At 37.8% G+C, this 14,337-nt stretch overlaps 6 protein-coding genes across 7 annotated transcripts; 1 reads left to right on the top strand and 5 right to left on the bottom strand.

Annotated features, from left to right (window-relative positions):
- On the top strand, positions 85 to 1,394 carry LOC104767286 (putative F-box protein At4g17565). Its single transcript, XM_010491331.2, has one exon. It carries the CDS (start codon positions 85 to 87, stop codon positions 763 to 765), a length of 681 nt encoding a protein of 226 aa, XP_010489633.1. The 3' UTR covers positions 766 to 1,394.
- Positions 1,536 to 3,347, bottom strand: LOC104763759 (membrane-anchored ubiquitin-fold protein 1). Its single transcript, XM_010487130.2, has 4 exons — positions 3,088 to 3,347; positions 2,429 to 2,703; positions 1,948 to 2,112; positions 1,536 to 1,827 (listed from the first exon to the last, which is right to left on the bottom strand). Exons 2-4 carry the CDS (start codon positions 2,559 to 2,561, stop codon positions 1,772 to 1,774), a joined length of 354 nt encoding a protein of 117 aa, XP_010485432.1. The 5' UTR covers positions 2,562 to 2,703; positions 3,088 to 3,347; the 3' UTR covers positions 1,536 to 1,771.
- LOC104763760 (probable galacturonosyltransferase 13) lies at positions 3,979 to 7,405 on the bottom strand. Of its 2 annotated transcripts, none has more exons than XM_010487132.2 (6): positions 6,702 to 7,405; positions 6,199 to 6,254; positions 5,940 to 6,098; positions 5,264 to 5,854; positions 4,850 to 5,152; positions 3,979 to 4,751 (listed from the first exon to the last, which is right to left on the bottom strand). In XM_010487132.2, the coding sequence occupies exons 1-6, from the start codon at positions 6,910 to 6,912 to the stop codon at positions 4,470 to 4,472; spliced, it is 1,602 nt and encodes a 533-aa protein (XP_010485434.1). In that variant the 5' UTR covers positions 6,913 to 7,405; the 3' UTR covers positions 3,979 to 4,469. The 2 variants fall into 2 exon arrangements, with proteins under 2 accessions (XP_010485434.1, XP_010485435.1); XM_010487133.2 differs by having other exon boundaries at positions 5,940 to 6,095; positions 6,702 to 7,403.
- Positions 8,676 to 9,644, bottom strand: LOC104767287. The gene has a single exon (XM_010491332.1). It carries the CDS (start codon positions 9,642 to 9,644, stop codon positions 8,676 to 8,678), a length of 969 nt encoding a protein of 322 aa, XP_010489634.1.
- LOC104763761 (iron-sulfur cluster assembly protein 2-like) lies at positions 10,078 to 11,140 on the bottom strand. Its single transcript, XM_010487134.1, has 3 exons — positions 10,806 to 11,140; positions 10,638 to 10,692; positions 10,078 to 10,470 (listed from the first exon to the last, which is right to left on the bottom strand). The coding sequence occupies exons 1-3, from the start codon at positions 11,092 to 11,094 to the stop codon at positions 10,323 to 10,325; spliced, it is 492 nt and encodes a 163-aa protein (XP_010485436.1). The 5' UTR covers positions 11,095 to 11,140; the 3' UTR covers positions 10,078 to 10,322.
- On the bottom strand, positions 11,333 to 13,993 carry LOC104763762 (UDP-glucose 6-dehydrogenase 3-like). Its single transcript, XM_010487135.2, has 2 exons — positions 13,617 to 13,993; positions 11,333 to 13,019 (listed from the first exon to the last, which is right to left on the bottom strand). Exon 2 carries the CDS (start codon positions 13,005 to 13,007, stop codon positions 11,565 to 11,567), a length of 1,443 nt encoding a protein of 480 aa, XP_010485437.1. The 5' UTR covers positions 13,008 to 13,019; positions 13,617 to 13,993; the 3' UTR covers positions 11,333 to 11,564.

The raw sequence follows: 14,337 nt of genomic DNA on the forward strand, positions 1-14,337 counted from the left end.
AAAAAAAAAAAAAAAAAAAAAAAAAATCATCTCATTTATGTAGTAGGGTTACATTAACGAGATCGAAACCTTGTTTGAGCAGCAATGGACCCGAGCAAAAAAAAAGCTAATCGTGGGAGACAAAGAGAAGAAGTTCCGGGGGTTGCAAACTGGTCGGAGTTATGTCCCGACTTGCTGAGATGTGTTTTCAAACGATTGAGTTTCACATCTCTTAATCGAGCTAAATCGGTTTGTTCTTCGTGGCACTCTACTTCGAGAGGCTGCGTCCCTAACCAAAATCAGATTCCATGGCTGATTCTCTTCCCTCCCAACGAGGAAGCCATCAACAACAACAGTAGTTGTGTGTTGTTCGTTCCGGAGGATGAAGACAAAGTTTACAGAAGTAGAGATCTTGGTGTTGAGTTTGCCAAGAGTCGTTGTCTGACGACTTGTGGTAGCTGGCTCTTGTTGTTGAATCCTCTTATGCATCTCTACATTCTCAATCCGTTAACAGGTGAGAGGATTGATCTACCCGATACTCAATCTTTTAGTTTAGGATGCTTACAATACGACCGAGCTTGGTTTCGGATAGATAACAAAACCAAAGATTACCTAGTTGTAATGTTGCGCTCTTGTGTGTTTACCAAGAAAGGAGATAACAAGTGGCACGACCTTCCTCTCTTCGAATATTATGAAGATTTTGTCTATAATCACAAGGATCAAAAGCTCTACCTTCACTATGCCAGTGATCTTGTCAATATTTGGGATTTATCAGGAGATAATTAATCTACGCAAAGATGGAGATGTGTCTCTTGACTATTTTTGCTTCAATCATTACGATTTCCCCTCTTTTCCTAATGAAGAAGATGATGAACTCTATTGGGAAAAGTTACGTGACTCCAGGACACGCATTGCAGTCACAGTGTCCGGAGATTTTTTGATGGTATCAAGTATAGTACAACACTGCAACACATGGTATTTTCGCATCTACAAGACAAACCAAGTGGGTGGCAAGTGGGTGAAAATAGATTCTTTGGGAGATGAAGCACTGATCTATGACATGGGCATCACCGTTATCGCAAATGGCATCCCAGGGATCAAAAGGAACTCTATCTATTTCAGTGGCATCGATCATGATAAAAAGGATCCACACCACATATTTGTCTATGATCTCACCACCCAAAAGATGGAACCTTTGCCACAATGCGTCTTCTCTTCCTTACCATTCTCTAATGCTCGTTGGTTCTTCCCATGATACTCTACTTGTATCGCCTCTGTTCCTTTTAATGTTTTATGCTTGATTTGCTTTTGAGTTGTTTTATTCGTTTGTTTTTTCTTTTTCTTTCAATGCTAAATCCTGATGATACATTATCATTTCATTTGTTGTTTGCGAGTTTAGTCAAACAATTCTCTGCAAACAGTGAACGATCTACTAAATCATCTCTACCAATGATTGGGAGCTAGATATTCTAGTTTAGTCTCACAATTGACAATCCTGCTATGTTAAAATTCTTAGACGAAACACAAAGGGTTCCAGATGCAGAGGAGCTCAGAAATATAGCTAAAACAGAGTCTTCTTGTGTCTTAAAGAGGATCTGAATCATTACTACACTATAATTTACTTTTGCAACAAGCTAGAGAAGAGCTTTTGATTTATACTTATCTAAAAAAAAATGGTTCAATACTCTTTTAATTTCGTATCTGTATTAGTAAACAATCTATACCAACCACATCAGGGACCAAACTTAAAAGGACCAGAAATCTGACTCTCTCTTGAGATTTTGCTACTCTCTTACATGACTGCACAGACGCATTTGTTCATCTTCGGGTCACCTTTAGGCTTCTTTTCTGTTTCAAACATCGTAACATCTCTCTGTCAGGTCGAGAACAAAATTTGATGCTAAAGTAGACGCTGCTGTCTCTTTGAGGAGCTAGAAAAAAACGAGAAGAATCTAAAGAATGTTTTACCTTTTTCAGTAACGGGAGGTTGGATGATAACGTGCATTGTGGTGACTGCGCCTACGAGATTAGAGACTGGACTTCGGTAATCTTTAACCGTCTTGTTGTTCTCCAATACCTTCCCTGCGCTTATCAACTTCACCTCTTTCACTGTTCTCGGCCCATTCTCTTTCTCTATCATGAGTATAACACAACATAACAAAATGACAAGTGGTATGTATGATCAGTAACAAAGCGTTGAACACAAGTTTGTGTGGATAACAGAACAAGTAATTTTCCCTAACGAAGCAATCACAAGAATAAGTACAGTTCTAGGCATGGTGAGTAACATTCTAAGAATCTGAAATTTGATAATGCATAAGATATCCTAGTGGGACATGATTCTCATAACGACCAAACCATTGTTCCAAGAAGATTCAAGCTTTTACAATCTCAAAACACAAAAGCCATAAGAGTAAGTAAGCATAAATATATAAAAACGAGAACTGACCTCTTGGCCATTCAGAGATAACAGTTTCCTTCAATGCCGAAACAGTTGTAGCATCAGGGAATGCTTTAGGACCGATATCAGAACCATCGGTTAAACGAAACTTGATCTCTAGTTGATTATATACTTCTGCCATCTATCCAAGAACCAACCAACCAAACCAACAAACAAGCCCACAAAAACTTTCCCTCAAACCACAAAACAAAATCTCAAAAGACGCTTGACAGTTTCTCTATGGACCAAATCCCAAACAGGACCTTGTTCGCTCTGTATCCTATCTGCAATGAGCCAAAAAGGAACAATCTTTTCTTCAATAAGTGTGAAGATGAAACAGGGTTTAAATAGATGGATGATCTTGTAATAAACAGAATCTGATAATAAATGAATCGCATGCAAAAAAGCAATTAAGCAGAGGATTCTGAAAGGATACAGAGATAATAGATTAGCATTTTGAAAAGATTGAAGAAAATTTAAATTAGAAGAAAGGGATCTAAAAGAATGAACAAAACAGAGGAAATCTCCCAAAAAAAGGAGTAAACTTTAAAACCCCCAGATTTGATGATAGGAAGCCGGAAAAAGAAAAAGCCTTTAATTAGGTCAGGTGGTTAGGTCATAGGTGTAGGTGTGTGTGTGTGTGTAATCTAGAGAATCAAAAACCTTACTTGGGGGCTCTGTGACTGATCTGAGAGCCGATGAATCAAGAACACGCATCAGAGAGAAGAAGAAATAGAAGAGATCAACAACAAGAGATGATGTCGTGAGTGTTGTGGTTGATGAGAAGAATCAATGGCGGTCAAAGCTTCCATTTTTATCTGAGATTCTTCCCATCTATGCGCCTATCAAATTGCCCATCTCTCTCTCTTCTCTTCTCTTCTCTCAAAGCATATTGTATATGAAACCAAGACGATTCTTCTATTTGTTTTTTTGTCAAAGTCACGTGGAAAGAACGCATTACTATTTTACTCAATCGATCAAATCCAATTTTAATTATTTTCTTTGTTAACAATTTCTTGAATACACTTTTTTTTTTTATTTTACAACAATTTTTAATTACTTGCATGTGTAAGCTTTTTGCTTCTTGTGAAGAAACTGTTGGGACATATCATAGCAATTACACTAAACAAAAATTACCTTTCTAAGCTTTCTTCATCACATCATTTTTAACATCTGCCCTAAAAATAAGAAAGCAGTGTTTTTTTTATTTATCCATCCATCAACAGTGTTTTTATTATTTAATCATCAAATTTGCTAATAATTGGTAAGTTATCTTTATTTGTTTCATTTTTATTATAAAAAAAAAATCAAGTCAACCTTATGTGATTACCAATTTCTACTTGTAATATTCTTACACATGATATTAAATTATTATCTAAAAAATATGTGGTTTCTAGTATTTACCTCAATATTTGAATTTAAGTGCACCATAATTTTTTTTCTTATGAATAATGAATTTGTGAATATGTCATAAATTCATAATTTTAGTTAGATATCTTATCTCAACAATGAGATCAAATAGAGAGAGATAAGGAGGACAAGGAGATAAGTAAATTGAATCTGCCAAAAAAAAACTTCTGCATCAAGAAAAATCTCATGATTGATCCAATAGGGACCTTAACAAAGCAATAATGTCCATATAAAATCCCTAAAACCTAATGAAATCAAAATAGTAAAAACAAAAAATTTGGAATTTGACTGTTAAAAATTGAACCAAAAAAATAATAAATAAAAAAGAGTACAAGTGGATCTGCAACAGTGTGTTGTTTGGTCCTTGGACTGTTCTGATCATGACCAAAGTCTAATTTCTTCTGAGAAACCTTTCCTGTTCTTATAACAGATCCAAGATTGGAATCTTTACTTCAAAACCAAAAAGAATCTCAAAAAGGGTACCTTCTATTTTTACAGAAGAATGAATCTTTATATCTCTTTTTCTCTTCCTCCAGCTCCTCTGCAACTGGTTTCCACTGTCCAGCTAAAATTCGAGTAAATTTGCAGAACCCGCGAAATATCCACTCTGCTTCAAGACTATCTGAAAGCTTTCTATTTGCTATTCCAAGATATGACAATTCTTAATGAAATCATTGGAGTAGTTAACATGTTTTGTCCAGAAGGGTCTAAGATGCTCGAACCCTATCTCGAGCCACGGCTTTGATTGGCCATTGTAATGAATCACTGCAGCTTTCTTTGCATTTTCTAAGTTGGTCTTGCTTTGATAACCTAATCCAAGCATATGCCAAGACGAATCTATTGGCTGAACATGACCTTTAAATGCTATTAGTGCAGGAGGCAATGTCCCAAGTTTCCACATTGTTAGATTTGACTTCAGATTCTGCACATCAAAAATCAACACCAGAAGCAAAATCAAGGATTTGCCAATCTTCGAATCTTTAAACTCAAAAATATTGCAGGCTTCTCTGATGTTTTTACCTCTTTAAGCCAAGAATGATAAGTTTCTCTGATATTTGTCTTCCTCCAAGTCCGTAGATCGAAGATATTCATTCCATAAGCCCAAGCACATTCTTCTGGATCCAAATGCTTTGCGATGAGCGGGTGAGAGAAATTGAAGTAGTTCCTAAGACGCTTTGACATAACCCATACGTCTTCTCCTCGACAAGTCTCAACAGCTCCATTAACCTTTCCGTTAAGGTCAATATCCCAGAGCGGAGATAGATCTTTCTGTATCACTATATCATCATCTAAGAACACTACCTTGTCTAAGTTCGGAAAAAGCTGTCAAAAAGGCAAACCAAACAAACATTTACCTTCATATTCTCAATCCCAAGACAGTAAGCCATGCAAAAGGCAAAAAAAATTGAAGTTAAAAGGACAATATTTTTTTACCTCTGGTAGATATATTCTAAGATGGTTGAGCAAAGATATGTATTTGGGACTTCTTGATTGCAACTTCGAAGCAAATGTTCGAGGAGTTGTTTCGCTGAGGTTGGCACCAGCGATATGATTCCCATGGTAATAATCTCTGATACTGTTATGGTTTTCGACAGCTTCGAGAACCGGAACATTCTCTCTTGTTAACCAGTCAAACTGATGAACACTTTTGACTTCAACAATCGCAGGAGCTACAGAATTAAGCGCAAACCAAGAATGCATACCCGCATAGGTTTTCTTGTCAGTGATAACATGGAAGACAATTTTCTCGGGTTTTGAAGATGATTGAACAGCGGATGAGACCACAACCGAGGCAGCCAAGATATTGTCTGTAGCTAGAACGAAATGGTGGTAAGCATTGTCTGAGAGAACAGGGAGAAGCTCCGGGGAAGGAAGCTGTCTACGGGCATGAGCATTGGAGGAATATTCATCGGTTAGTCTTAAAGAGAGACAGTGAATTCCTTTTGGGATTGAACTTGCAGCAAAGTGTTTGTTCATAAGTTCTGCAAATTTGGATTCCCTTAAATCCCTTTCAAACTTCTCTACCTGTTCAGAAAAGAGTAATAAAATCAAATACACATTTTTGGATAAATCCACAACTTAACATTGAATTGAAGGTTACAGACTGTACCATAGCTCGAAGCACGAGTGCAAATGTTTTGGCATCGTAGTGGTTGTTCTTCATATCCGAAACAAGTTGACTAAAAGAATCTGGAAGCTTTAAACCATCTGGAATTTCTTGAGTGCTTACTTCATTTAAAATTTTGTAAAAATCTCTAACTAGTCTCTGCTGTGACAGAACGTGAGAAAAGGAAAAGAAAACCCGACTTAACATAATGATACAGAAAAAATCTGAATTGTAAAACATCTGAAAAGAAGCAATCACTCACCTCTGAATCATCTACCCTACCAAGAAGACGTGGTCCTAACCGCCTCCCAAAACAATCTGAAGCAAAAAAGACAAGAATAGACAAAAAAGAAAAAACTTTCATGAGCTCATCACATGAACATAATTAGGAAGATATTCAACTAAGGATTTTGGGTGGCAAAGCTAAGCATATGAACTACAAGCGAAAAGGGAACAACTCTAAGATTCATCTCATCAGTATCAGGTTCTGATTTAGTAATACTAATACTGTATATGTAACTTTTACTTCACACACACAAACACAACAATGGAATTAATCAAACTTGATAGTCAAACAAAATGCCATTAATCTGAGCTCGAAGCTTCATACTATGATACAATTGAAGCTCAACTGATTCCAAGCAAGAAACTTTGTTGACATAACCAATTGGATCCAAACAATTTAACAAGATCCTACACGATGTATCGAGATCCGAACCATATTAACAAAACGGAATAAAGAAGAGGGAGGGGGGTAGGGGTTACCAAAGGAGGAGCACTTGTTGACACCTTCAAGGGTAACAACAGCGGTAAGGATGAAGACAAAAGGCAACAAGAAGGCGAGGATTAAGATAGTGTGGAAGAGAGTTCGGTAAGAGATGTGACGAGCTGCGACTTTGATCTTCATCAAATCAATAAACTCATTGCTGCTCGAAATCGTAATGCTTCTCATGCTAGGCGATATGTGAAGCTGCATCCTTGATCTTGCAGCCCCAGTGTCGTTATCAGATCAACCGAATCGTTTAAAACCCTAATAATTCCACCCAATCCCCAACTCAAAAACATCACCTCCCTACGACGCGTTTCCTCTCTTCTCCTCCGATCTCGATTACCGATCTAGCCTTCTGGGTAACTCCCAAATCCGATGATTTTAGACTCTGATTCGCTCTTCTTATTCGTTGTAGTCGTCTTCTCTCACACCGCATTAGGATTTTAACGACAGCCAGCAAAAATTCGGAATTTTTGAGATTCCCGCCGACTCTTTTAGCAAATTGAATACGAGAATCCAAATGGGTTTAGCTCGAATTCGTGTTACAAGAAGGTTTCGAAGACAAAAGCAATGAGCTTGTCAAATAAGAAGAAGACAAAATATAAGAGGAGGAAGAAGAAGAAGAAGAAGAAGAAAAATCAAGCCTTTTTTTTTTTCCTCTGCCAAAGTGATGTCGCCGGTGGATCTCAAAATATAAAAACTACTATTAAAAAACCAAAAGAGAAGAAAAAAAAAAAAAAGAATCGTAATTAATTAAAGGATCTCAATTATAAATGAATCAAATTTTTTTTTGGATGTGATAAAACCGTGTTAAAGGATTTGGGTGTCTTCACCTTGAGTTTAGGGTTTTCTATATTATGCTAATTTTAGGTTTCTTCCGGCTTTCATGCTTAAGCAATAATTATTTATTATTCACATTTGAATTTTCAGAATTCTATTAAATAATAATAAAACTGGAACAAAAATTAAAAAAAATATATTGAAAATATATGTTAAAATATACTATTTTCTAAATATTATTCTTTAACAGCTGTGTTTTTATATAAATGGAAATAAGTGGACGCAAAAGGAGAAGCAAAAGGAAAAGTATACAATTAGGAAAATCTGATTTTTTTATTTCACCACGTCAATAATAATGATCCTGAATATAAATTAGAAATTTCCGTACGAATTTTAGTATATATATGAATTTTCTTTTATTTGATTTCATTTATATAAATGAACATTCGCCAAACTATTTGAAAAGTTTTCATTTTAATGCGAAGACCAACCGACACTATACCTGATAGTGATACGGTCAAAGACATAAGATTGAAGTTTGAAGAAACAATACCTCGATATGATCTTTCAGCTCAATTTTGCGATATCATACCAACATTATGTCGTGTATTGTTAAAATTTAACCGGTATCAAACCAGGAATTTATGAGTTTTCATAAGATTTGTTTATGATTGTATTAATTTGATCCCCAAGACTCTTGTTCCGATTTTAAAGTGAGTGACACATTCAAAACGTGGAAACTAAAGGGTTAGATTTGAAAGAAAATTTCATATTTCTTCGAGAAACAAAGCAAATGGATTAGAGAATTTGAACATGTGATGTGAAATGAGCAAAAAAAAAAAAAAAATGCCGCTGTACAACTTTGAATACCCATTTGTGAAATTAAAGACTACTAAAACAAAGTCTCCTCTACGTACCAAACTACAAAAAAAACATCACACATAACAAGACACAATTGAGTTTCAACACCAAAACTTCATAAGAGAAAGAGACCCAGAGCTACGTCTCTTTAATACTCCAGCTCAAATTTTCCATTCCACAAGTAACCATATAGTAACATTCACATCGAATCCAAAGGTTCTCTCCATCATTTGATCTCGTGTTGTGACACTTCTTGCCTGAACTGACCTAAAGCCTTGCCCTTGAGCACACTCTGCACTTTACGTCTCAACGTCACTGACCCATTAATCTCAGCTTCCAACTTCCAGTACTGATTCGTCTCTGCATCTCTTGGTTTGACTTTTTGACTTGTTTCTTATTCTGTGAAATGTCTGATGACCACCAAGAGCTTGATAAGTCGAGAAAACCTTGTCACAGAGCCCACACCGATGCTCATCAATGTTCATCTGAAAACCTTTATTTCCTGAATCTGAATCTTCAAAGAAAGTTTCTTGACGAACAAGTTTCTGTTCGGTTTCTTCTCTGAGCATTTCAGCTCCTACCTGCTTCTGCTGACCCGATTCATCGTCTTCCCTGGCCTTCTTGTCTGCCAAGAAATCCGAAAGCTCCTTCGAACTTCCATCAGATTCTTCACCGTCTCCATCCACAGCTTCAGCAACAAGTTTTTGCTCATTCCTCGAAAACCCATATCCAGATACTCTCTGATTCGAATCCAAAGCTTTACCAAAGAGTTCCAAACCATTCAAGAACTTACCACCACTCATAGACAACAGAATCAGAGACTCAGCGACTTCTAATAACTCCCCATCATCATCCACAGAAACAGGAAACATTGTAAACGAAGAAGAAGAAGAAGAAACAGAGAATGGAGTACTCTTCTTCTTGTACCTGGAAACTCTCTTCGATCTCTTTCTCTTCTGAACAACACTGAAGCTACACAACAAACTTGTTCTCACAGATTCTTCAGAATGCGTCACTTGGCGATGATTCATCAGACATTTCTCGTAAAGAAACCCTTTCCCACACTCTGTGCATCGAATCAAACTCTTCTTATTCGTCCTTGGATGAACGAGTAGAGATTTCTGGGTTTTCTTAGGGTTCTCCCTCAATCCGTAGTAGCAAGAGAGCTCTTCGCACTGACTCATAGATTCTCTGAAGCCATTCTTCATCTTGCGGTTTCTCGAAACTCGAGAGTTTCTGAGCTTGTTAGGGACGAATTCGAAGATGGGCTTCTCGAATTCTTGATGATGGTCTTCCATTAAAACGAAGCTTGTTGGAAAGCAGAGATGCGGGCGAAGTGAATTACGCTCATTACCCAAGAAAGATGAGCGTAGAGAAACAGCTACAAAGGCCGTCACCTTTCCGGAGAAAACGCAAAAGAAATCGTTGAGAGACAGAGCAGTAACTGTTGGGGGGGGGGGGCAAAGAAAGATACGTAATGCTATGAAAAAATCGGATTAAAGAAAGCAAGAGAGCGAGAGGGAGCAAGAGAGAAAGTGGGGAAACAGAGGAGAATCAATAAGCAGAACTGACAAGTGTGTGTGGAGAGCGAGGGAAGGAACAAAGGGCTAGTTTCGTAACTTTGGCTTTTTAGTCTATAGAGAACTTTTCGTTTCAGCTAGAAAGTTTGACGTGTCTAGGCTTTGAGCTTTCAATTACCTTCATTACATATCATATGATTGAAAATTGAAATGATCAAGATCACTGCACAATTCTTTTCCCATAAAACACTAAAGAAAGAAATATCACTCACAATGCGGAAGAATGACTCAACTGAATCAATAGCTAATAAACATGCTCAGCTATTTTATTCAAAGAACATAACTAAAACAGTTGAAAGGTAAGCATAAAACAACCAAACCAAACACACCTCTCCTTGCAACTTGTAATTCATCAGCAGAAGCAACAGCAAAATGCGGCATATAGTATTAGTGGATTCAGGCCTCGACAGTTTCTACTTCAGTGGCAGCAGTAGCCTTTGCTTGCTTCTCCTTGTAGTTTCTGACGGCGGACTTGATCGCGTCCTCTGCAAGCATACTGCAATGTAGCTTGACCGGTGGCAACCTTAGATGCTTTGCGATTTCCCTGCGAATTTAAGATTTCCTAAACAAAATGACTCATCCATCCAAATGTTCAACTTACTTAACCAGTATCATATCACTAGACTTGAGATATTCCAAACATAGTCAAAACTTCTTTGAGCGACATGAACAGAAACATGCTTTGGCAGATTGTAAAAATAGGGCACTTACGCGTTCTTGATGGTCAAAACTTCCTCTATGGTTTTGCCCTTGATCCATTCAGAAGCTGAACAAACAAACCAAAAACATACAAATCAAAAATTGCCTACTTATCCCTGACTCTGATCATGAGCGACTAACGAATAGATCAAAATTAAAAACCCTATCTTGAAGACATACCAACGGAAGAAGAGGCGATAGCAGAGCCACAGCCAAAGGTCTTGAATCGAGTATCAATGATCTGACCGGAATCATCGACCTTAATCTGGAGGCTCATGAGGTCCCCGCAGGCAGGAGCTCCTACCAATCCTGTGCCAACGTCAGGGTCGTTCCTGTTGAAGGATCCGACGTTCCTAGGGTTTTCAAAGTGGTCGATCACATTCTCGTGGTACAAGCGACGCCCTAACCCTAGTGGAGACGCCCGTAGCCCTAGAAAAGCCTTTCTCGACGTTTGCCTTAGCATCATCATACCCTCTCTCTCCTTCTCCTTTGCCGGATTCTGTGACAGGATTCTCTGGTTCACAATATCGATTATGTTTAAATTGGCTTAGCTACTTTGTTTGGTTTAATAAGCTTTGGTCAATTTTTGGTTTACTCATGTATTTTGGTTTACCTGTATCTCGTTCTAACAATATTTTTTAAAAATAGGAAATTAATAATCATCTTTAGTTTATATCTTCCACAATATCATATATTAAACAGTAATCTGAAAAACAGTAAAAGGTTTATATATTGAAAATGTTTGAGAAGCTTACAAATTTGATATCCAACGTACAAGGTGGTTAGCGATAATAACCAAATCTAGTCTCTCTTTCTAACCAAACATATGATAAAGTATTGGAAAATGTCTCATCAAAAAGAAACAGAACAAAATTATTTGATATAACCAACATATATATAGAGAAAAAGCAATCCAAATCTTGAGAATAAGACTCAAAGCTAAGCAAGAGCAGGCATGTCCTTGAGCCACTGGTCCAATGGCTTACCAATAGAGTAAACAATAAACCCTATCTTCCTCAGCTTCTCTGCATCAACAACATTTCTTCCATCGAAGACAAACGCTGGTTTCTGCATATTTTCAAAGATCCGCTCATAGTCAAGTGTCTTAAACTCGTCCCACTCAGTTAGCAAGCAGATTCCGTGGGCGTCTTTGGTGGCAGCATAAGCGTCCCAAGCGACTGAGACTTGTTTCACGGTGGTTGGACTCATGGGTTGGAGGTGAAGTGGATGGTCCCAGTCGAACTTGTTCATGGTTAAGTCTCTTTGGATCTGTTCTTCAGTGACTTGCGGATCGTAGATGCTAATTCGGGCTTTGTCTCCTAACAAACCTTTGCAGACATCAATGGCTGGAGTCTCTCTCGTGTCACCAGTGTCTTTCTTGAAGGCGAATCCGAGGACAGCAATCTTTTTGTTGGAAACTGTGTTGAACATTGAGGAGACAATGCGGTTTACAAACCGAGTTTTCTGGTAGTCATTGATCTTGATGACTTGTTTCCAGTATTCCGCAACTTCAGGGAGGCCGTTGCATTCACAGATGTAGACCAAGTTGAGGATATCTTTCTGGAAACAGGAGCCGCCAAAACCGACACTGGAGTTCAAGAACTTGGGACCGATTCTAGAGTCTTTACCAACAGCAAAGGAGACTTCAGTGACGTTAGCACCAGTGGCTTCACAGAGAGCAGACATAGCATTGACAGATGAGATTCTTTGAGCTAAGAAGGCATTGGCAGCAAGCTTGGTGAGCTCAGCGGACCAGAGATTAGTAGTTAGGATTCTATCTTCTGGAACCCACTGAGCATAAACATCTTTCAAGGCATTGACAGCTTTAAACCCTTCAGGGGTCTCACGACCACCGATCAGAACACGGTCAGGATGGAAAAGATCTTCAATAGCAGTTCCTTCAGCAAGGAACTCAGGGTTAGAGAGAATCTGGAACTTGATTCCTTTACTGTTGTGTGTAAGGATCTTCTCGATAGCTTCAGCGGTTTTGACAGGAACGGTTGATTTCTCGACAACAATCTTGTCTGAAACCGAAACATCAGCGATCATACGAGCAGCGCTTTCCCAGTAAGTCAAGTCAGCAGCTTTACCAGCTCCAAGACCACGAGTCTTGGTAGGGGTATTAACAGAGACAAAGACGATATCAGCTTCTCTGACGTGTTTCTCAACATCAGTACTGAAGAAAAGGTTCTTGCCACGGCATTGCTTGACAACTTCATCGAGACCTGGCTCATAGATTGGGAGCTGGTCGCTGTTCCAAGCAGTGATACGTGGTACAGAGATATCAACAACAGCTACTTCAACGTTAGGACATTTTAAAGCAATGACGGCCATAGTTGGACCACCAACATACCCAGCTCCAATACAGCAGATCTTCACCATTTTTAATTTAATCTGCAAAGGAAAAACATAAATTCAGAGGTTTGATATAAGCATCTCAGATCCAAGAATTAGAGCACTGTATAGTGTATATGAAATAGAAATGCAAGATAAAAGCTTTTTAAGTATTGGAAAGCAACAAGGTTGGTGGATGCAGTAAGTAAGTCAGATCCGGTACAGTAAAGAAACTGAAGATGCAGAATTCATGGTTTAGTCCCATAAGCAATTCAAGTAGAGCAATAGAAAAATTACAGGAATCACACAGAAAAAAAAAAACGCAGATCTGGTTACATGCAATTGAAACCACCGGTTTAAGGAAGAGTCGAAGAAAAGAGTGCATAAATTATGTGAATTTTGGCGGATCACAAACCAACATAGATCAAACAGAGTGCATAAATAAACCCAAAACCGAACCGGAGCGTAACAATATCAACACAAGCATTCAGATCGGAAATTCTATTACAAAAAAAGTAGACGAATTTGAGATCCAAATCGACGGCAAACACGTAATATTATTAAACGGAGAGATTAATCAAATGGCGGAAACCTAATAGGAAGATCTCGGATTACAAAGAGAGAAGCTAATTAATAATAAACGTCCGTTGATCGTACCTTATGTGGAGGAGTCAGGAGTGGAGCTACGTAACTTTTTCAGGTTCGCTCCTCACACTGTGGTTGTGGTTGTGGTTGTGGGGAATGTGTATGGAATTGCGGGGAAATTAATTGTGACGGTGGTGATCAGAAGAAGAAGCTTGTTTATATAGGTCATGATTCTCCGTAAATGCCCCTGAGACTCCCATAACGTGGCTCCTAAACTTTTATTAGTTACTTTTTTTTCCAGTTTTTATTAGTATTTTTTTTTATTCACTAGTTCTAGCCTTCTAGGGGGCTCACAAAATTTGGCAGTGCTAACTTAGCCGCAGAGCTAAACCAACAAGGCAACAACAAACTTTTACACGTAAATATTAGTAGTAATTGCCTAACATGTATTTTTTTTTTTTTTTTGCATTCGATTAATATAATATGTGAGGTGTTACATTAGTTTAGTTAAGTGAAAGGTGGATTCTGAAAAAGCAAACTTGAGATCAAAGATGCTTCAAAATCCAGCATCATTACTTTTTCTTTCTTTTTCCTTTGTTTCACCTATAAAGTGTTTCTCAAGCTACATACATGTACAACCCATAAAGTTAAATTGCATCATAAACTATGTTTGGTTGACAATAAAATAAACCGACGTAGTTTCATTTTATCGGTTTGGATTGGGCTTGGGCCAGAAACCCAATTGACAAATCATATTAGATTCTCGAGCATTAAAACCAAAAAAAAAAAAAAC

This window comes from Camelina sativa, chromosome 19 (assembly GCF_000633955.1).
Source record: "Camelina sativa cultivar DH55 chromosome 19, Cs, whole genome shotgun sequence".
NCBI lineage: Eukaryota > Viridiplantae > Streptophyta > Magnoliopsida > Brassicales > Brassicaceae > Camelina > Camelina sativa.